This window comes from Phoca vitulina, unplaced genomic scaffold (genome assembly GCF_004348235.1).
Source record: "Phoca vitulina isolate PV1807 unplaced genomic scaffold, GSC_HSeal_1.0 scaffold55, whole genome shotgun sequence".
Classification (NCBI taxonomy): domain Eukaryota; kingdom Metazoa; phylum Chordata; class Mammalia; order Carnivora; family Phocidae; genus Phoca; species Phoca vitulina.
The window spans coordinates 9,578,414-9,600,992 of NW_022589758.1; the positions used below are offsets into that span (position 1 = coordinate 9,578,414).

General features: G+C 43.0%; 1 protein-coding gene across 5 annotated transcripts in view; it reads right to left on the minus strand.

The window, feature by feature from the left end:
* APOO (apolipoprotein O) overlaps positions 1–22,579 on the minus strand; it is a 160,931-nt gene that overhangs the window by 18,946 nt on the left and 119,406 nt on the right. The window contains exons 1-3 of one of the 5 annotated variants that reach the window (XM_032389518.1): positions 6,020–6,179; positions 2,723–2,820; positions 601–627 (exon numbers count right to left, since the gene is read on the minus strand). In XM_032389518.1, the coding sequence (XP_032245409.1) occupies positions 601–627; positions 2,723–2,820; positions 6,020–6,042 (148 nt within the window). In that variant the 5' untranslated portion in view covers positions 6,043–6,179. Of the gene's footprint in view, positions 1–600; positions 628–2,722; positions 2,821–5,728; positions 5,946–6,019; positions 6,180–22,579 lie in introns of those variants that run through there. The other 4 variants (XM_032389519.1, XM_032389516.1, XM_032389520.1 and 1 more) reach the window with 4 other exon arrangements.

Below are 22,579 nucleotides of genomic sequence, written 5' to 3' on the forward strand. Positions count from 1 at the left end.
CAAAAATAAAGAGGTCACTCCAAGAAACAGAGAAAAAGTGGAACTGGATTATGGCAATGAGTTCAAGAACTATGAAAAGCAGTTCATGCACTCAGAAGCTTTAAAGAATGATTAATTTCCATTTAATGCCACAACAAAGAGCTCAGAGAAGGGATCAAGCCTCTGCTTCCTAAAAACTTGAGGCAACTGTTGTCTCCTTCGTGCAGAAAAGAATACTCTTGTGCCAATCACTGGGATTTACTTACATAAACAAAAAAGGGTAACTCCAATTATTCATCAGGTGGGGCAGTATCACAGTCAGTAGGAGTCCCTTTATGATGGAGATATTATGACCCAAATCATCATCTCGCTTCTTGTAGGCAGTAGTAGATCAGATTGCTTAGTGCAGAGACTAACACTGATATCCAAGTCTCATTCTGATTTTTTATACTATCCTAATTGTCAGAAAAGTTTAAGCCACAAAAATGAAGCAAAGATGTAAATCAAGGATAAGCAAAGAAAAGCAATTTAATTTTAGTTAATGCTCAAAAAGTGCAAGAATGAATTAATGCAAAAACAAATTAAGCACTTAAAAAAGTTGATACTAATTACCACACACACCGTGATTCACATGTATAGGTGAACATGCTATATGGATAAAGGGAAAATAAATTAGATAAGTAGTGGAAATTGAAGACTAAAAAATAAATCTATATGATTTCATATAATGTGCTAAGTTCGGGACGCCTGGGTGGCTCAGTCGGTTAAGCGTCTGCCTTCGGCTCAGGTCGTGATCCCAGGGTCCTGGGATCGAGTCCCGCATCGGGCTCCCTGCTCCGCGGGGAGCCTGCTTCTCCCTCTGCCTCTGTCTCTCTCTCTCTCTGTCTCTCATGAATAAATAAATAAAATCTTTAAAAAAAAAAAATAATGTGCTAAGTTCATGTTTTTTCTAGCATTTACATGCATTTATATAGGATTTATAAAATACATATTCCAGTTATAGGAAATGAACTACAGCAATCCTTGGTCCTTCAATAACTAACTGATCAAAACAAAATAAGGTTAGATAAACATGCACTTTAATGAAAAAATAGTTGATTTTTCTGTCAAACAATTGTTACACACCATAAATTTGGTACAAACTCTAATTACAACTAAATCATAGGGGCGCCTGGGTGCCTCAGTCAGTTAAGTGTCTGACTCTTGGTTTTGGCTCAGGTCATGATCTCAGGGTTGTGAGATCGAGCCCCACACCAGGCTCTGCGCTCAGCCTGTAGTCTGCTTGGGATTGTCTCATTCTCACTCTGTCCCTCCCACTACTCTCTCCCTCTCTCTCTAAAATAAAATAAATAACATCTTTTTTTAAGATTTTTAAAAATTATTTATTTATTTATTTGACAGAGAAAGAGCACAAGCAGGGGCAGCGGCAGAGGCAGAGGGAGAAACAGGCTCCCCGCTGAGCAGGGAGCCCGATGTGGGACTCAATCCCAGGACCCTGGGATCATGAGCTGAGCCGAAGGCAGACGCCCAACCGACTGAGCCACCCAGGCGCCCCAAATAAAATCTTTAGAAAACTACTAAATCATAGAGAACTGCAAAATATACAGGCATACCTCATTTTATTGCACTTCACTTTATTGTTCTTCACAAACAGTATGTTTTTTGCAAATTGAAGGGTTGTAGCAACCCTGCGTCAGTGCCACTTTTCCAACAGCATTTGGTCACTTCGTGTCTCTATGTCATATTTTGGTAATTCTTGCAATATTTCAAACTTTTTCATAATTATTATATTTGTTATGCTGATCTGTGACCAGTGAGCTTTGATGGTACTATTTTAATTGCTTTGATATGTACACTGTTTTTTTAGACATAGCACTATCGCATATTTAATAGACTACAGTGTAGTGTAAGCATAACTTTTAAATGCACTAGGAAACCAACAAATTGATTTGACTCACTTTGTTGTGATATTTTCTTTATTGCACTGGTCTGGAACCAAACCTGCAATATCTCCAAGGTATGCCTGTAACCACTAGGAAATTGTGGACTTATCTGTGACTTTTCTTCCCTCCTGAGCTCCTTGAATAAAAGAATGGTCAGAAAGCATACCAAACAGTACACTCGCCGATCCTCGCTGACATAAAATCATTATTACTAGTTTAGTTAGTGTAAGAAGAAAGGTGGGTATTGAGGGCCAAGAAAAAAAGTAGAAATATATATATATATGACAATATGAGGATCAGATTATATATATATACACACATATGTATATAATAAATTTGTACCTTTTCAAGAAGCCACAATTTTAATTATAATGAATACTCCTAAACTGATATAGACATCCATAGTTTGCATATCAGACTAGTAACTGAAATTAACTTCAACTAAGCATGGATTAACAGCATCTCTAACAAAACTATAGATTAGGAGCATTTAGTTGCTACAAATGAAGGGCCCATGTCTTACTTATACAGCAGGTGTCTTTTGTGCATGCTTTCCCCTTTAGTACTGATACAAGGAAGGTGGATATCATTTAACTGAAAGAGCTCCGTCTCCCAGTCTCCCAGGAACAAAAGCTCAAATTCTGAATGTGGTTTCTACCCAAAGCTATACTGAGTATTTTATACATGAGAAGTTCTACCGTTAGTATGTCTCATTTGTCCTAAACTACCTATCTATATGCCTCCCAAGTAAGACAGGGTTTTTTACCACGTGGGTCTAAAAGGTAAACAGCCATGCTTGCCTTCATGCATATGGATGACTCTCTGTTTCTCCGGATTCTGGGATCCTTGAGTCAGTCCTCTGCCAGGAATAAGCAGCCCCTTGTTCAAGGAACAAAACCTACAAAACAAGATAAAACATACTGGAGTAGGTTCCATGGCTTCTTGGCAACCCCAAAGACCCGCCCCTCCTCCCAGAACACTTGGCCAATCCATATCCTTAGTATATACTTTCTTGTAAGGGTCTGTACTTGTTTCTCCAGTGTGTGTATATTTGCATATGATGCTATTCTACAAATCATCTCTCCAACTAGAGTAAACATTTCATGAGAGCAGAGACCAATTAGCTAACAATCTACAAAATAAATAAAAGATATCAACCAGGTTTAATGGATTTACTCTTGCTTTTTTATTAGCTTCAGAAGCCCAGAATCAATTTGGTAAACAGCTGAGTAAATTAATTATGAACATTTATTATTAATTATGAACATTTATTTTGTTCTTTATTCTCACACCATAAGCTCAAGCCAATTATAAGTTAATGAATTTGAAAACAGAATTAGCCCTTTCCAGACTCAAAGAGAATATTTATTGGACTGGGGCAGAAATCTCCTAATCCCCAAACAAAAAAAAAACTATTTGCCCAAATGTGCCTAGCCTAGTCTGCCAAAATAAGTTAAGTTGGTTTTAGTTCACTGTTTTAAGTGTTGACTCCCAATCACTCACTATCATATCAGGGATAACACACATACAGTGTCAGAGATTGACAAAGCAATTTGCTGATTGCACAGCTGAAGAAAGCAAGGCACTAAAGAGGTCAAGAACCCCAAATACTGTTACTCATTCTAGTTCAAGTTACTAGTAAATTCTTACTACCTCATGCCAGGACAAGTGAGGACTAACACCCCCACCCCCCCAAAAAAGTTTCTTCATCTGTAAAATGGGGTATAGTATCTTATCCTACAGGACTGTCATAAGGCGAAAGAAGTTCCTATACACACATGCACACATAAATGCATCTGCAGGCAAGCTGTTTTTTGTTGGTTTTTTTTCCACAATCTCAGGCTACTTCCCTTTTATATATGCAGCACTGAAGTGGAGGGAGCGGAAGAATGGTTTAATCACTACCCAACATCTCAGCACCTCAGAGTTACTGGCTTATCCCCTGATAAGCTCTCCGGAGTTTTACAGCGAAATCCCTAGGTAGGCCTTTAGAAGAAACTGTCAAGAAGCTTTGGGACATTCAGGACTCTATGATTGAACCTTTCCAATAAAAGAAGACCAAGGAGGCCAATCTCTTCATGGCTTGCTTAGGAAGTCACAGAAGTCACCTTAGGTGTGAGCAAAGTGTCTTAGCTCTGTTCCGGGTCCCAAGCTTAGGGCAGGTGTCCAGGAAGAGCTTTCAGGACACTAGCAGGCAATGCCACTCATATGCCCTCCACTCTGGGGAAATGCCTCAATTTAGAAACTGAACAAATTCAGGTGACTCTTTGGTGAGTCTGGGGGAAAAAAAGAAGCTACAAAGATTGCCCACTTGTCAAATAGCCTAATCATCTCGAACAGTCTGTATTCATTTATGAACTCTTCCACTCACTAAACACTAACAGAGTACCTGCTTAATTAAGGTTCAACAGAATTTACAAGAAAGGAATGCAGGTTTATGGGAGTTCAGGGCAAAGAAAGAGACTTCCAAACTGGGGGAGAGGAGATCAAAAAAGGTTTCCTTGGGAAAAGGCACATGGCAAGACCATGCAGCTTTTTTTTTTAAGACTGATTGATTGATTGCTTTGACAGAGAGAGCGCCGCGCACAAGCAGGGGGAGCTAGAAAAGAAGAAGCAGGCCCCCCGCTGAGCAGGGAGCCTGATGTGGGGCTTGATGTGGGGTTCGATCCCAGGACCCTGGGATCATGACCTGAGCCGAAGGCAGACGCTTAACTGACTGAGCCACCCAGGCGCCCCAAGACTGTGTAGCCTTGCAGAAGGCCCCTCACATCATGTCCAATATAAGCTAAAGCCAACTGTGGCCCTTCCTGTAATGTAACACTGTCTAAATAGTGTTAACAAAGCTTTTCTTTTTTAAGTGCTATGAGAGAGAGAGAGAACCTTTTTCAACAGATAGCAAGATCCACAGGGACAGTGAGAGACAGAGAGAGAGAGAGATCCAGGATCCCCAAGAGAAATGATAGAGTTCAGTGTCAGTGAGCACCAGTGTGGCCCACACCGAGCTGGTGCACCTGTAGCGGGATGATTCCAAACGCTGCAACAGGGGGAGGCCCCTGGGAACCTGGCCAGGCACAAAGAACCTGGGGACAGCTGGAGTGCTCGGGTGAAAGGGGCTGGGGGAGAGCCAGACTTGCCCTAGAGTCCCTAGGCGTTAACTGTGCAAGCTGGCATATGACACATACAAAAAGGCATCCTCCTTGTCCAAGTAGCCTAATCAAGCCCCCCACCACGCCCCCTCGCTGCTCATTAAAGGTAAAATTTAGATCAGCACCGAAGGCCCTAGGCACACAGTCCTGACTGAGGTCCTGACAGCCCAAGAGGTACCCTGAAATCTCTGCGCACATTATAATACACTTTACCCAGAGTCCAAGCGGGTCAAGCACTTAACCCTAAAAATGCTCTCCAAAGGAGGGCAAAGGGCTGGAAAGTTAATGTGGAATCCTAAATGCTAGCTATCCGACAAGGGGCTACCCCCAAACCACACCCCTGATGAGCAAAGAGAAAGGAATCTCAGGGAACACCCAACTTCCTCCCTTAAAGTGCCGCTTCGCTTTTAATATCAAACTCTGCTCCAGAAGCCTTTAAGGTGGGGGTCGCGGCGCCCCACCCTAAGCCAGACAGCACCCGTCCAGGCGCGGTTGCGGAAGGTGGGCGCCCCTTCCCATCCGGCCCCCCTTTCCGCCCCCAAACCCTCGCATTAGTCCCTCCAGCAGGCGGCCGGCTCCTTCCGCCCAGGCCCGCTAGCAGCCCGGAGCGCGAGCGTGAGCGACCCCAGGACGGCGCCACACCTGCCCCCTGCTACCTACCGCAGCGCCGCCCGCCTCATCGCGCTCCGCGGCCGCGCGCGCGACCAGAGACCCGGGCCACGAGAGCCGGTCCGCTGGGGAAGTTGAGGGAATGGAGCGCGCGAGCTCAAGCGCGAGCGGGGGACCAAACCTCGCTCCCCACCGCCGCACCCTCGCGGAGCAACCGCCCGGGGGCGGAGCCTTGCTGCTGAGGGTGGGGGCTCGCGGCGGACCGGGGGTGGTGCGCGGCGCCTGCAGCCTCTGTCATTGGCGGGAAGCCTGAGTTGGAGGACAGGCCAAGCCCGCCATTACCGATTAAAGGCACCACGCAGCATGGACAGAGTGTGACGTGGAGGCCAGAGGTTCTCGGAGCTTGTCTTCGTTATTCCGCTTCGCCGAAGGCCGCGCAATCTTGACCCCCATGCCTGGGCTCCCGGTCTGTGGTTCTTGCCCTTAGCTGCGCGTTGGAATCTTCTGGGCAGCTTTCCGGAATACTGATGCCCGAGCCCCACCCTCTGGGGATTCCTATATAGTTAGGAGTCCGGTCCGGCCTTTAGGACGTCTAAAGGCACCCCGAGGTGATGCTTACGTATGCGAAGTTAGAAACCACTGACCTAAAGGGAAAAAATTATTTCTTTTCTTTTTTTTTTTAAGATTTTTATTTATTTATTTGACAGAGCGAGAGAGCACAAGCAGGGGGAACAGTAGAGGGAGAGGGAGAAGTAGGCTCCCGGCTGAGCAGGGAGCCTGATGCGGGGCTCGATCCCAGGACTCTGGGATCATGACCTGAGCCGAAGCAGACGCCCAACCATCTGAGCCACCCAGGCGCCCCAAAATTGTTTCTTTTCTAATCTCGGCCTGCCCCCTAGTGTTTGAAAGTTGGAGATTTTGACTGGCCCAGAGCTATTCAAGGCCAGAGAGTTAATATGATTTTACCCTACGACCTGATTCTCCATTTCATTCAACGAATTCTTATTAAGCCGTTTGCAGTGCGCCAGACGCTGTTGTAGATGCTGGGGATGCAACAAAATAGACAAAAATCCCTGCCCTTTGGGGGCTTACCTGAGAAGGAAAACAAGTCAGCAAGTTAGCAAATAACATAATTTCAAACGTGGTAAAGCAGTCTAAAGAGAAACAAAACAAGATAATGAGAAAAGATCCTTCCAGAATATACACAAATCTTGACTTTCCCTGAAGATGTTTATTTCCTAGGAGGCAGGGACCATACTGCATGCTTTTTATGATACCTCATGCTTAGTAAAAATGTGTCCATTTTAATTAAGCTGGCTTTTTTTTTTAATCACTTCATAAATTACAAATGGAACATGGTCTTTGACTTTGTCTTTCCTCTCTACCTACCTTTCCCTTTTATGAGACCCACATCCAGAAGACTCTCCTTTTGGCCATCAGGAATACATTCTTTCATTTTTGTTCATATTGTCTGTACCTCTTCAGTGATGGTTTTGATACATTTTGTGTCACTTATACTTTTTAACACTCTACCAACCTAACAAAGTACAATAAATATTTTATTGAATTACACTATTTTTCTTCTTTTTACTTTTGGTTAAAGCAAAGTTAGATGCAGAGAGAAAAATTAAAGAGAATTTTTCAGGTTACAAAGATGGTATAATAATGGCTAGTGACAGCTTATAATTTTTGTGCAATCCAGTCACCTTCCAACCAGACACATTCTCATCAGCATATAAATGGTGTCAATTTGGACCAGAACAGCTGAAACCAGGGACTCAATGCCATGAAGATGCCTTCTTTCCATCGCTTATCTTCACTTCCCTTTGCACACTGGCCTCATTCTTTTTTCTCTGTATAATAGCATTCTTCACATAGCAAAAGAAGTTCCTGAACTTTACATCTTATAACCATAGCCACATGCATAGAAACTGAACCAAATTTCTGTGTCCCGAGTAAAAAAATTCCTGAAAAGAAAGGGGATTGAGAAGTATAAATTTCCCATTATAAAATAAATAAGCCACGGAGATGAAAAGTACAACATAAGGAATATAGTCAATAATATCTTAATAACTTTGTGTGGTGACAGATGGTGACCACACTTATCGTGGTGAGCACTGAGTAATGTATAGAATTGCTGAATCAATATGTTGTATGTCTGAAACTAATATAATATTTTATGTCAATTAGACTTCAATGAAGAAAAATTCCTGAGAAGGGATTCACTGGCCCAAGTGGGATCAGGTACACACCCCTGGACAGGTCAACTGTGGCAGCAGCACAAGGTCATATGATTGGCCCATGTGACTTACCAGGAATCCCATCTGCCAGAACCATGGTCAAGTACTAGGTCACAATCTACTAACATGGCTATTTCCAACAGTCACTACATGGATAGGGAAATGGAGCACTTCTTAGAAAAGGAGTGCTGAGCAACCAACCCCATAGATGTCCACTACATATGTAATTTAAACAGGAAAAAAAAATGATCCCATCACTTAACCCACTTACCTCAATTCTAACCTCACAGAACCCCTGTTAAACCCAGCCAACCCAGCATTCATCCATGTGTCTACAGTTTTCTCAAATGGCAGATGCATAAAATTCTTAAACCAGGGGCACCTGGGTGGCTCAGTCGGTTAAGCGTCTGCCTTTTGCTCAGGTCACGATCCTGGGGTCCTGGGATGGAGCCCCATGTTGTCGTCCAGCTCCCCGCTCCGTGGGGAGCCTGCTTCTCTCTCTCTCCCTCTGCCCTTACCCCCAACTCGTACTCACTCTTTCTAGGGCTCTCTCTCTCTCTCAAATAAATAAATAAAATCTTTCAAAATAAATAAATAAATAAAAATTCTTCAAACAGTTTAGCAACCCTGATTCCTGTGTGTGCAATGTTGTAAAGCATATGAGTTATACCAAATTGTGGGTAGCAGGCATAGAAGGCAAAATGGCCAGAAATCAGACCAGGAAACATCCAGCAGTTGTATAGTGGTGAGATCACTGTCCTTAAGTAACAGATTCTCCACCCCACCTTTTTGTTTCCTGTTTTGTTCCATTAGTTCTATTTTGATCTGGTGTCAGGGTAACAGAGATAATACCAAGAAAAATCATGCATTGACAGATACATAAGATATCATCAAGGTCACTATTACAAGTAGAAGAATAAAATCAAATAACAAAACTTAAAATGTTGTCTGTTCAGTCATGCAATATGAGTGAAAAGTATCTAGTAACCATCTTTCCTTGGGCTGTTGAACCATATAAATTTTGGATATCTAATTTAGGGTAGAATATGTTTTTGGAAAACTATGTCATCGACTTTCAAACAAACTGATTCTTGCTACGATTTCAATTAGGATCCAGAAATTACTTTTTAAAAATTAGTTTATTTCCTGGATTATAGAGATTACACAGAGGGATCCAGAATTCGGAGGTAGAGGAGGGAACAATGGAAAAGAGTTTTTCCCCCCAAACCTTAAAAAACTGGAAAGACTACTGAGCTGTTAAATGAAAGCGCTTAATATTATACCCACTTGCGCCAAGAGAAACAAAACTCAGCGTAGGCAATTTTGGAACAACAGTGATTTTTATCAGTTTCCCTACCTTCCCTCAGTTCCACTTTTATGACTGCTCATCAAATCCAAGGGTTGAAAGGTTTGTGTCTTTAATGCTCTCCTTTTCCTCTAACAATTTCCTCTTGCTTAAAAATAGTAAATTTTTACAACATGCCATACTATTAGTGATATGGGATCAGGGGGCCTACTTAGGATGGGTACAACTTCATTTCAGGGTGTCATCTTCAATAAAAATGCCTCTTTCAATAAAAGAGGGCTTAAACAGTACAATTTCAAAGGTGTCTCCCCTACCACTGCTAACCTGATCATTCTTCACCTTGTCATGCCCACCCTCTCTCCCACTCTATCCACTTTCACCAACCAATTCAGTTCTCTTCCATTTGTTCTTCACTCTTCATCCTATTTCTCTCCATTCTCCTGCCCAGCCACGTTCCATATTTTCTCACACCACCCCAAGTGCTATCATCCCAGCTAGGAAATAGAGCCTCCCGTTAGTCCCCAAGGGAGCCTGTTCAGCTGGGCCAGCGTAGAAGCCAATTCTGCCATTCCTCAGGCAAGGAAAACCAACAAGTACCTCTGATGCAATTACAGCTGCACTGGGGTGTATAACCATGAAGGGAACAAAGCTGTAAATATATTTCATTCTCTTTGCAAAAGCTCATGCTTCAGAGTGCATGCAAGCTTTTAAAACTTACTTTGCAGTAAGATTTATATATTTCATATATGCTAAGATCATGCTGGCTGTTTGAATTCATAAAACATGCTTTGGGGTATAAATTTGTATTTTGTGCTTTTTGGAGATGGGCCACACAAAAACAGGACAGTGCCAGTAGTATTAATTTACTTTATCTTTAGAAACACTGACGTTACTCTAGCTAGTTTATCTTTATGTGTGTTATTTATAGGATTGTTAGACTGCTTTGTTTGGTTTATATAAGTAACTAGCACATTGCACAAGACACCACATATGGCTTCTGTTTGGCCTCTTCTGTGGAGGGAGGAAATATCCTTATTTTACTCCTAAAAGCCTCTTCACGGTGCCCATTTCTTCCTTGACTCTAGTTCCTACTATTACCCACAATCCATCACTCCCCGTGTGTGGCTCGGGCTCCTCCATCTCCCTCACCCTGGCCCTGGCAGTTCTCACAATACCTCCCTGAGGAGATAGTGAGAGTGAGAGACAGAGACAAAGACAGAGAGATAAGAAAAAGAAGAAGGAGGAGGAGGAGGAGAAGGGGAGGAAGAGGAGAAGAGAGATTACAGATAGAGATACACACAACAGTACTGTTGGGGGCCCTGAATATGCCCTCTAATAGCAAACTCAAGCTCTCAGTGTGTGTGCGTGTGTGTGTGTGTGTGTGTGTATGTGTGTGTGTGTGTGTTGGGACACTAGAGAAACAGTGGCCCCAGCAGAAAGCTCCAATGATATACTTCTGTGAGTGGAGCAGCTCCATCTCTAACTGTTGTCTGTGGCTTCCCGTCTGGGACTGTAAGGGTTGAGAAACACTGTGGGCGGCAGGTGAGGGAGTGGACGAGAGGGAATTGGAGAGGGGTTCTCTGTGGATGGGGCATATCCACGAGGCTCAGAATACTGTTGAATCATTCCTGAACCAAGAGCCCTACCGAGACCAAGCTGCTTGCAGTGCTGCCTCCCCAGGCCTGCAGCCGACCTGCAAATTCTCTGCATTCCACACAAGCCAGCCCACACCGGAAGAGAATGAACATCAGCCAGATTCAGTCCCCACCATTTCTCGGGCTTCCCCTCTCTAACACTGACACCACCACCATTTCGTCTCCTCCCCTCATGCCTCCCCACTTCCTCCTTCAATACCACAGACACCCACAGAAATTCAATGACATTTGAGAGATCAAAAATACAGAGAAGTATAAGGCACAGTCCTGGACCAGGAGAAGCAAACAGCCTGAGAGAGAGAGGAACGTGGAAACAAATCAACATAATTTAATAACATTAACTCTAGTAGAGGCATATGCAAAGTTCCCCTGATACAGCAGGAATGAATTACTTCTGGACAATGTGATTTGGACAGTTCTTCCTCACCCACGATATTCGTTTCCTATAGCTGCTCTAACAAATTTACCACCAACTTAGTGCCTTAAGACAACACAAATTTATTACCTTACAGTTCTGAAAGTCAGAAGTCTGACACAGGTTTCGCTGGGCTAAAGTTAAGATATTGGCAGGGTTGTGTTTTTTCCTGGAAGCTCTAAGAGAGAATCCATTTTCTTGCTCTTTCCAGCTTCCAGCGGCCACTTGTACCACTTGGTCCGTGGCTCCTTTCCACCCTATGTGAAGCCAGCCACACTGCATCTCTGTGCCTTGCTTCCATAGTCACATCCTCCTCTGACTCTCCCTCTTCCACTTTCAATGACCTGTGTGATTACATTGGACCAACCAGGATAATCCAGGATAATCTCCCTATTTTACTGTCAGCTGATTAGCAACCTTACTTCCATCTGCAACTTTAATTCCCCTGTGTCATGTAACCCAAGATATTGACACATTCTGGGACTTAGGATAGGGACATTTTTGGGAGGCCATGATTCTGCCTATTGCACCAACCAAAAAACAAACAAACAAACTCTATAAATATATAAATACACACACCCTAACCTGAGTTCCACACACACTCCTCCCTGTCCCATTGTATAGCAGCACCTTTACTTCCTCCTGCTGATTAAGGGCAATCACCCCTGCCAAGATGATGACTCCTTGGCCACAGGAATCCCAAGCCCTGGCAGTAGCCATACTTGTAGTTCAATGTGACCCTTGCTATGTCCATTGGCAAGAGTGTGACCTTATGTGGAACAGAACCTCAAACTCTGCAGATCCCAGAGTTGCAGATTCAGAAAGCATAAAGTCCCCCATTGGGTCATTAGGGGTGATAGTATTGAAGCTACTCCTGCTTCTGCCCTTTGGTTCCCAGACTTAACCTGTTTTTCCTAATAGAGGCACAGTGCCATTCAGAGGTCCCTCATTCAGGGCTTGTGGTAGACAGAACCCTTGATTCCCACTCCCTGATATCCATGTCCCTTTTCTTCAGTGTGGGTGGAACCTGTGAATATGATAGATGTTGCTCCCATTATTGGGTTATGGTATAAAGCAAACATAAGGGGTGCCTGGGTGGCTCAGTCAGTTAAGCGTCTGCCTTTGGCTTGGGTCATGATCTCAGGGTCCTGGAATCGAGCCCCGCATCAGGCTCCCTGCTCAGTGGGGAGACTGCTTCTCCCTCTCCCTCTGCCTCTCCCCCTTCTTGTGTGTTCTCTCTGTCAAATAAATAAAATCTTAAAAAAAAAGCAAACATAAAGGCATTTTGCAGATGTGATTAAGGCCCCAATCAGTTTGACTCTCAGTCAAAAAGAAGAGTATCCTGAGTGGGTCTGACCTAATTAGGTTAGTCCTTAAAAGACCTCCTTGGAGATAGTCTCCTGCTGGCTTTGAAGAAGCAAGCCACCACGAGTTCTACATCTGCAAGAAAATGAATTCTACCAACAACTGCTTGAGCTTAGAAGACCCAGAGCCTCAGAGAAGACTCCAGCCCTGGCTGACACCTGAGTGCAGGCTTGTGAGATCCTGAACAGAGGCCCCATCTAAGCCATGACCAGACTCTTCACCATAGAAACTATGAGATAATAAATGTGTGTTGTGTAGGCTGCTAAGGTTGTGGTATTTGGTTACTCAGTAATAGAACATTATATCTTGACTTTTTTTTTTTTAAAGATTCTATTTATTTATTTGACAGAGAGAGATCACAAGAGCAGGAACACAAGCAGAGGGAGTGGGAGAGGGAGAAGCAGGCTTCCCGCTGAGCAGGAAGCCCGATGTGGGGCCTGATCCCAGGACCCTGGGATCATGACCCGAGCCGAAGGTAGACGCTTAATGACTGACACCCAGGCACCCCATATCTTGACTTTTTAATACCTAAATTCCCCTTAGGCTTATGATCCTATGCCTGATCTTATTGTTCAAATTTGTCTGTAATTCTCCACTTTCTCTTTGAACTCTGACCCTATCCCACAGGGAGTCTGCTTCCTCCCTCATTCCTCTTCTCTCAACCTCTTAGCAGAACCACCTGCAAATAAGTTCTGGGGACGGCTTCTTATAGTCTGAGCTAGAGAAAGTAAAGATAATGAACATGAGGAGTTTTTCTGATGAACTCTATCTCTTATTCTTTAAAAATTATCAATAGGTGAATGGATAAAGAAGTAGTGGTAATATAGATACAATGGAATACTCAGCTGTAAAAAATAATGAAATCTTGCCATTTGCAACAACGTGGCTGGAGCTAGAGAGTATTATGCTAAGTGAAACAAGTCAGTCAGAGAAATACAAATGCCATATGATTTCACTCATATGTGGAATTTAAGAAGTACAGCAAACAAGCAAAGGGAAAAAGAGAGAGAGAAAGACAAACCAAGAAACAGACTTTTAACTCTAGAGAACAAACTGATGGCTGCCAGAGGGGAGGTTGGTGGGGGGATGGGTTAAAAAGATGATCAGGATTAAGGAGGGCACTTGTCATGATGAGCACCGGCTATTGAATGGAAGTTTTGAAACATTACATTGTATACCTGAAACTTATATGTATGTTAACGAACTCAAATTTAAATAGAAACTTGGGGCACCTGGGTGGCTCTGTCATTAGGCGTCCAAATCTTGATTTGAGCTCGAGTCTTGATCTCAGGGTCCCGAGTTCATGCCCCAGGTTGGGCTCCATGCTGGGTGTGGAGCCTACTTAAAATAAATAAATAAATAAATAAATAAATAAATAATAGATAGATAAATAAATAAATAGAAACTTAAAAAAATCAATAGAGCCAATATATTAATTTAATCTATTTATTGAGCACCTACTATATGCCATGTGCTGTGCTTGGAGCTGAGGCTACAAAGATCAAACAGGAAGAATTCCTGACCTCCAGGAATTCACTGCCCCGAAAGAAAAAAAAAAACAGAAATGTAATCAAATGCACTGTGATAATTGCTCCAATGAATAATGTGCCACAAGGTCTCAGCAGAAGCAGTAAATAATGGATTCTGCTTAATGGAATACTGAAGGAGTCTTGGTAAGGTGACAGGATAGTGGCCTGGAAAGCCACAGAAAGGAAGTGACATTTGAGAAAGTTCTTCCCTGAGAAAAAAAGACACTAAATTATCCAAATTGAATTTTCCAGTTTCATGACCAAACCCCTTATAAAAAGGCTGAGAAAGTTTTCTAAGAAATTAAAGGGGACAATGTTATTGGTCCCTCTAACTCACCTTAACACACATACCTGGCTACTTAAAATATGTCATTCGAGTTAAGGGCACCCATGGAAGCTGGTCAGGTACCATTGCTCATTTCCTGGCCAGAGTTCCCTGAGTGACCAACCCAAACAAATCTCCTGCTACAGGCAACTAGGGCTATGTGTCCTCAACAGAAGGGCAGTGCATAAGCAAGACATCCATTTTTGCTGCATTCTCAGAGCACTTAGGTCCACACCCTGGGAGAAGTATGGGCCTCTGTCAGGATGGTTCTGAGCCGGGCCCCAGCTTCCTGAAGGAGAGTCACTGTTGGCTAATATAAACTTTATCCCAGGTAGACAAATCTCCAAACCATCTCCTCCACATGTCATATTTGTTCAAGTCAAGACCCACATATCAAGTGCCTATTCTATGAGAGAAACTCTGCCTCATGCTGGACCCAGAAGACTGAAAACAGCAGTCACTGCCACAGAGGGGCTCATGTGTTCCTTCCTGACTCATTTCACAGATGAGGAAACTGAGGCTCTGAGCTTCCTGGTTTCTTCCTCTGGTCTGTTCATGCTATGCTCCCTTTGCTGAGTACCTTCCGTTTTTTCTGGTATTGGCAGAACCTAACTGAAGTCCTACTTCTTCTAAGAGGATTTCCTGACTCCTGTAATCATCATTAACTTTCAATTGCTCTAAACTTCTATTTCACTAAATCTGAATCTGACAATTTATCACTTAATTACACTTTGCTTTGTATTATTTCTTTAATGACTTGAAGTGTCCGTCATGGTACTCCAATGATATAGTAAGGTTTTTTTAAGATTTTATTTATTTATTTGGGGGGGGGGAAGCACAAGTGGGGGGCAGAGGGAGAGGGAGAAGCAGACCCCCGCTGAGCAGGGAGCCTGACACGGGGCTCGATCCCAGGACTGTGAGATCATGACCTGGGCTGAAGGCAGACACAACTGACTGAGCCACCCAGGCGCCCCTATAGTAAGCTTTTTGAAGGCAGGAGTCATCTTTGGTTTTTTTGTTTGTTTGTTTTGGAGTCATCTTTTAAATTTTGAGTCTGGGCACACAGTTAATTCTTTTTTTAAAGATTTTATTTATTTATTTATTTGAGGGGGGAGAGGGAGAGAAAAACTAAGCAGACTCCATGAGTGCACAGCCAGACACTGGGCTCTATCTCACGACCCGGAGATCACGACTCAAGCTGAAACCAAGAGTCAGATGCTTAACTGACAACACCACCCAGGCGCCCCTGGACACAGTTAATTCTCAATATCTAGTTAAGATTTAATTGATCAGAAGATGCAAACCAGCTCTTGAGGAGTTTAGTTACGGAGGGAGAGGAACTATATGCTCCCACCTTCAAAGGCTAGTTTGGTCCTAATCCAGCCTTTAAAAACCAGCCAGACTGAGCTTCAAGAATCTTCCATAAGAGCATAATATAAAAACAAAAGGATCCACATTATAGGTCATATTCAGAGTCCAAATTAAAGATTGGGTCCATTGCAGTGGGGAAAAAAAGGATGATTTATTGTAGGAGAGAACAATGTAATCTGTGATAAATGTCAACCTCAAAAGCTACCCTCCCCAGCATCATAAATTCAATCTATTCAATTATCCATGCATTAATCTAAACCCTTTGAGATGTTTTTTAAATTAAAAATAACTTTTTTTCTTATTACTGTAAAGGGTTATTTTCTCCCCTGCCCCATCACCACCCCTATTCTTGGAGTCTGGCGCCTCCTATGAAAGTTTGATTAACAGAAGAGGACATTTAGTAGGGAAAGAGACAGCGACTCTTTGTAGCAGTATAATGCCTGAGAGCACATGAATGTTGGCAGTGGGAAACATCTGATTTTTTATAGCTCATCCTCTCTGAGGGAGGACCATGATAAGGGCTCCTTTCTTTTCTTCCCTCTTCTACCGGATTCAAGCCCCAGGAAATCGTCAGTGTTTTTCTACCACCCTAGTCTGTCTCATCCAGAAGGAACTGGATGACTGACACCCACTAAGGAGAGGAAGAAGTCCAAAGGGCTGGGTTTTCCCTATGGACTGGGAAAATACAATTCCCCTACTTTCTTCTCCTTTCTTGTGGGAAGTCAGAGTGGACATTTCGGTCTGTGTTGCTTTGCGTCTATATTCTTTTCTCCTGTGACAGCAGAATTTTCTTCCTAGTACTTCAGCAGAACTACCCCCCCCCCCCAGCCTTGGTACACTAGGTTCTTCTGGAAAGGAAAGACAAAGCAAAGCAAAGCAAAAGCCCGCTATCTTGAGCAGCTTATTTCCCACCTGCCTATATGCGGCAAAGGCTGTTCACATTTTTATACCCTCCCTTCCATCCTATAGTCAGCCAGAACTCGGCACATTATAGGAAAGCATCTGTGATCTCTCTGGAAGTCCAGAGAACTCATAAGGGAGAAAAGAGTCTCACTAGTAGAGCCAGAAAAACTTGTCCAGAGTCTTAAAGGTTCGGTCTTATTTACTGCTGTGGCTCCCACCCATACCTGGCATAGCGCCTGATACACTGTAATTTAATTATATAATAATATGGTTTGGCCAAATGACTAAAAAGTAATATGATAGCTACCATGTATTGACGATTTATCTCAGTGCTTAACCTATTGAAAATACATGATGAATATCTGTTCAACTGTGAGGGAACAGTAGCAGGGACAGTATTATTTATGGAGTACACTTATTGCTCAGTTATCTTATTTAATCCTTAAACAACCATAGGAGATCAGTATTCCCATTTTATAGATAAAGTATTGGGGTGGAGAGACATTAAATATCTTTCTCCAAAAATCAAAATGGCTAGCAAGTGACGGCTAGCAAGTATTTCCCAAATAGCTATTACCAGACATGCAGGAGTGGTGTCCTTTTCCACCAGAGGGCATGGTCTTGTACACCCGACTTGCCCAGAAAAACATGATATGGGTAGATCTGGGGGGAAGTAGTCTCATGATCCCAGCCATGTGTAACAGCAATCACTGCTAGAATCAGGCAATTCTACAGACTCAGGGGAACCAAACCAGGAAATGACAAGTTATCTAGAAACCTAGATCATCATGGGGCCTCAAATCATAATCCTTAAGTTCCCCTCTCATGTATATATTCAGCATTTTCCAGGCCTTCAGCCAATATTTCTCTCTTTCTGATTAGTTTCCCCAGGTGGAAAAAGGTATTCTAGGGATGCCTGGGTGGTTCAGGCGGTTAAGCATCTGCCTTCACCTCAGGTCATGATCCCAGGGTCCTGGGATCAAGTCCCGCACTAGGCTCCTTGCTCAGCAGGGAGCCTGTTTCTCCCTCTGCCTGCAGCTCCCCCTCCTTGTGTGCTCTCTCTCTCTCTGACAAATAAGTAAAATCTTTAAAAAAGGTATCCTAGGGGCGCCTGGGTGGCTCAGTCGTTGGGCGTCTGCCTTCGGCTCAGGTCATGGTCCCGGGGTCCTGGGATCGAGCCCCGCATCGGGCTCCCTGCTCTGCGGGAAGCCTGCTTCTCCCTCTCCCACTCCCCCTGCTTGTGTTCCCTCTCTCGCTGTGTCTCTCTCTGTCAAATAAATAAAATCTTTAAAAAAAAAAATTAAAAAGGTATCCTATAGTTATTTTTACTTTGGTAAATTATAAAGTAACAACACATGGTTCTAGCTTAATTGATGGGTTACCATCAAATGGCTTCTCAACATATCGCAAGATGTCCTGAAATTTGTCATCTCAGAATCCTATCTCTGAATGTTAATTTTCCTAAACTGGGACTCTTTTCTATCTCAAGCCAGTAAATAAGGAAATTCTATTTCTACTTCTTTCCACTGAGCTTGGCAAAAATAGATTCAGAACTTTTTACTATTTCACTGGATCTGAGTCTCTCTCATTTATTGGCTAGATCCTTACACACATATCATCCTTATTCACCCCCTGGTCCTGTCCACCATGAAAGCAGTAAGTGATGAAGCGACAGAAGCAAGCATGAAATTCAAAACCAGAATGATAAGCATATAAGCTGGTACTGGCTACAGGGCCCTTATTTTCTGCAACTGGGGTGGACCATTCCTACTGGCCTGTTCTCAGTATGACATTAACATAATGATACAGCAAGGTCAAAAGTCAAGATCAGGAGAAAAGATCTATCAGGCAAATACTTACAAAAATAAAGCTGTATTTGCTGTATTTATTTCATAAAAATGGACTTTAAATTTTATTTTATTTTTTTTAGAGTGGGAGAGAGAGTGGGGGGGGAGGGGCAGAGGAAGAAGGAGAGAGAGAGTCTTAATCAGGCTCCATGCTCAGCACAGAGCCCACTGTGGGGCTCGATCTCACAACCCTGAGATCCTGACCTGAGCCCAAGTCAAAACTTGGACACTTAACTGACTGAGACACCCAGGTGCCCCAAGGACTTTACATTTTAAAGGCCACTAAAGATAGGGGCGCCTGGGTGGCTCAGTCAGTTAAGCGTCTGACTCTTGGTTTCAGCTCAGGTCATGATCTCATGTGTCGTGGGATTGAGCCCCACATGGGCTCCATGCTCAGCAGGGAGTCTGCTTGAAGATTCTCTCCTTCTGCCCCTACCCCACTTGCATGCTTGTATGCACGCGCACACGCACGCAAGCTTACTCTCTCTCTCTCAAATAAGTAAATCAATCTTTTTTAAAACCCACTAAAGATAAAGAGCCACAAATTTGAGAATAAGGAAAATTCACCATGAAAATATAAAAATTCTGAACTTGCTTATACCCAATAACATAGTCTTGTTTCAAAATGGATTCTTGGGGTGCCTGGGTGGCTCAGTCATTAAGCGTCTGCCTTCGGCTCAGGTCATGATCCCAGGGTCCTGGGATCAAGCCCCGCATCGGGCTCCCTGCTCTGCGGGAAGCCTGCTTCTCCCTCTCCCACTCCCCCTGCTTGTGTTCCCTCTCTCACTGTGTCTCTGTCAAATAAATAAATAAAATCTTTTTAAAAAATGGATTGATAAATTTGACGACTTTAAAATGAAAAACTTCCAAATAACCAAAAAAACCACTATTTTTTTAAACCAAAGACACTATTAACAAAGAAAAATATGCTAGCCACAGATTTGGTACATGTCTGGAGCAAAAATAACAAAAAGGAGGGTTGAGGAGTTAAAATAATAAATTACATAAAAGGGTTATTACAAATGAATAAGAAAAAGATAAAGAAGCCATCAAAAATGAACAAAGGTCATGAATTGGCAATTCAAGTAGAATTAAGAATATATGGCCAAGAAATATGAAAAGATCAACATCGCATTAATCAAATTCAAACCATATTACGATACCATTTCATACCCATCAGGTAAGCAAAAACCAAAGAGTCTGAAAATACCAACTAGGCAAGAATTCCCATTCACTGCTAGTAGAAGTTATGAATTGGCATAATCACTCCGGAGAGCCATTTGACTCTATTCCATAAAATTGAACATGCATAAACCCTTTGACCCAGCATTCCAGTCCTAGGTAAATACCTGATAAATTATTGCTCCTGTACTCAAGGATATATACAAGAATGTTCATAACAGCGCTGTTTAAAATGGCAGGGGAAAAAAGAAACAATCTGAATGTATATCAACAAGAAATTTTTTTAAATCTTGAATCCTCTGAAGAGGAATTTTAAACCCATCAGTTCATAATACATTACACAAATCACAGAGTTTCAAGGTCCCTACTTCTTTTTTTCAGAAATATTTAAATGCTTAAAATTTAATATTTCCTTCTTGTATCCCTTTCACACAAATTAATAAATTTAAACATTCCAACTGGGAGAAACATACAGTACTAGGGTATTAACTAGAGAAAACTGTGTGGCTTTCTTTCTCCCATGATGGCTCACAGGGTTGAAATGCCTTGTTGAATTTACTATGATTCAGGTATTGGCCCTCAGATATGCAGGTCAAAAACAGGATTTGTCATTTCACTAAAGGTGAAACATGTGTCCCTAGTAGGACTCACATCAACTGAAAGACTGATATATGAAATAAAAACACCAGTTTCTTAATTCATAATGAGAGGTGAGACTGCTTGGGGGCCATGGGAAACCCAATTATAATTAGGAAATTCACTGTTGAACATGGACTCTGTTTCATACAGCTAAGATACATTCACTAGAATGTAAGCACAATGAGGGCAGAGATTTTTTTTACTATTTTTAGATTTTATTTATATTCAAGTTAGTTAACATATGTATATTATTAGTTTCAGGGGTAGAATTTAGGGATTCATCAGTTGCATATACCACCCAGTGCTCATTACATCAAGTGCCCTCCTTAATGCCCATGAGATTTTTGTCTGATTTTTCTACTGCTATAATTCCAGAGACTATAACAACAACTGACAAGATAAAAATCTGTTAAGTAAATGAATAAGGAGAGACTGATGTATCCATCTCCACAACACTCAAAGACCCATCTCAAGATTCAACTACTGGAGTTCTTGCCTCAGGGTATTCTTGTTCCAGTATAGTGCCAAATTGAGTAGGGCCAATCTTGGCCTCTGAAATTCTTCTTTTTCTATGCTTCCAGGACTGATCCTAGTAGACACCTATAGTTGCCTATCCTACAGCCATTCTCTTCTAATTCCTTGCTAAGAGAATCCTAATTTTGTTCTGGGGCTGCAATGTGCCCAACCTCAAAGAAAGAATCACAATTCATCTTGGCCAAACACAGCATATCTGTTCCCCTTTGCCAGATACCCACTGTCCCAGCCTCCCTTGTAGCCGTGGGATAAGATATAAAGGGAAGACTTCTGGGGTATTCTGGGAAAGATGTCACTTGCCAGATAAAAAGACAGATAGATCCTCATTAGGAGAAAGATAATTGCTCCTGACCTTTCCTCCCTGCTTGGGAAGCTGATGTGAAGACATGATGCCTGGAGCTACTGCTTAGAGCAATAGAATGATATTGCTTAGAGCTACATCCCTCCTATGTTCATGAGATGGATTAAGGATGACTGGCAGAGAAGAAGGGTGTTAAAAGCCCAGGTCCTTGATACGTAGTTAATTGGTGAACTAGCCCTGGAACTGGCTACCTCCAGGGTTCTGAGGTTTTTTTGTTGTTGTTGTTGTTTAAGTTTCTATGACTGAGGAAGGAGTTAAGATGGCAGAGAAATAGGGGGACCCTAAGCTTTCCTTGTCCCTCCAACACAGCTAGATAAATCATTTTGAACACCCAAGAAATCAATCTGAGGACTGAGAGAGCAAAACTGCATGAATGGAGTTAGAAAAACAGCCAGCTCGTGGAAGGTAGGAGCTGTGGAGAGTTGATTTGGGGAAGAACCACAGGTGCTACAAAGGGGAGGGAGCCCTGATTATGGAGAGAGGAGAGAGAGAGAGAGAAAGAGAGGGAGAGAGAGAGAGAAGGTGCATGCAGAGGATAGCACAAGAAAAACTCTTCCCCCCCCCAAAAAAAAAAGAAAAACTCTTCCCTAAAACCGTGGGCTGGGAAAAGGAGAGGGGCTGGCTACCACAAATTTTTATTAGCAGCAGAGTGCAAAGTCTGATGTTTTGGAGATCCACAACATCGCCAGGATTGTGCCTGGTGGGCTTGGCGGTGCTCCACTGGGGAAGGAGGGCAGAGACCTGGGAGCGGGCAGCATGGTCTGAGGATCCCCTGGGCTGCACAGGGAGAAACACTTCCCCTGCTTGGACTGCACTTGGGAGAGGTGGCACAGCCTCTCCAGGGACAAAAGAACTGGCAGCACTGATGTGCTGCCCTATTCACTTAGCATAGGAAGAGAGACACAGGTTGAGGGCAACAAACCTTGGTGCTGGCTTTTTTGCTGCTCTTTATCATAAACTCGGCACGACTGATTTCTGACACAACCCAACACCGGCCACAGTGCAGCGAAACCCTCCCCTAGAAAATCGGCACAGGTCTGCACTGCATGGATCTCTAAAATACAGAGTTTTGAAACCCAGCCACTTGCATGAGATAAAACACAGGACTACTGTGCTGCCTGGAAGGTAAACAGCCTAGACACAGACAGGGTGAGGGCAGGGATCTGATGGAAGCCTGGAACACTGGAGGGGTGATTGTTCGCTCTTCTGTGAGGGATTCCTGAAGCATGA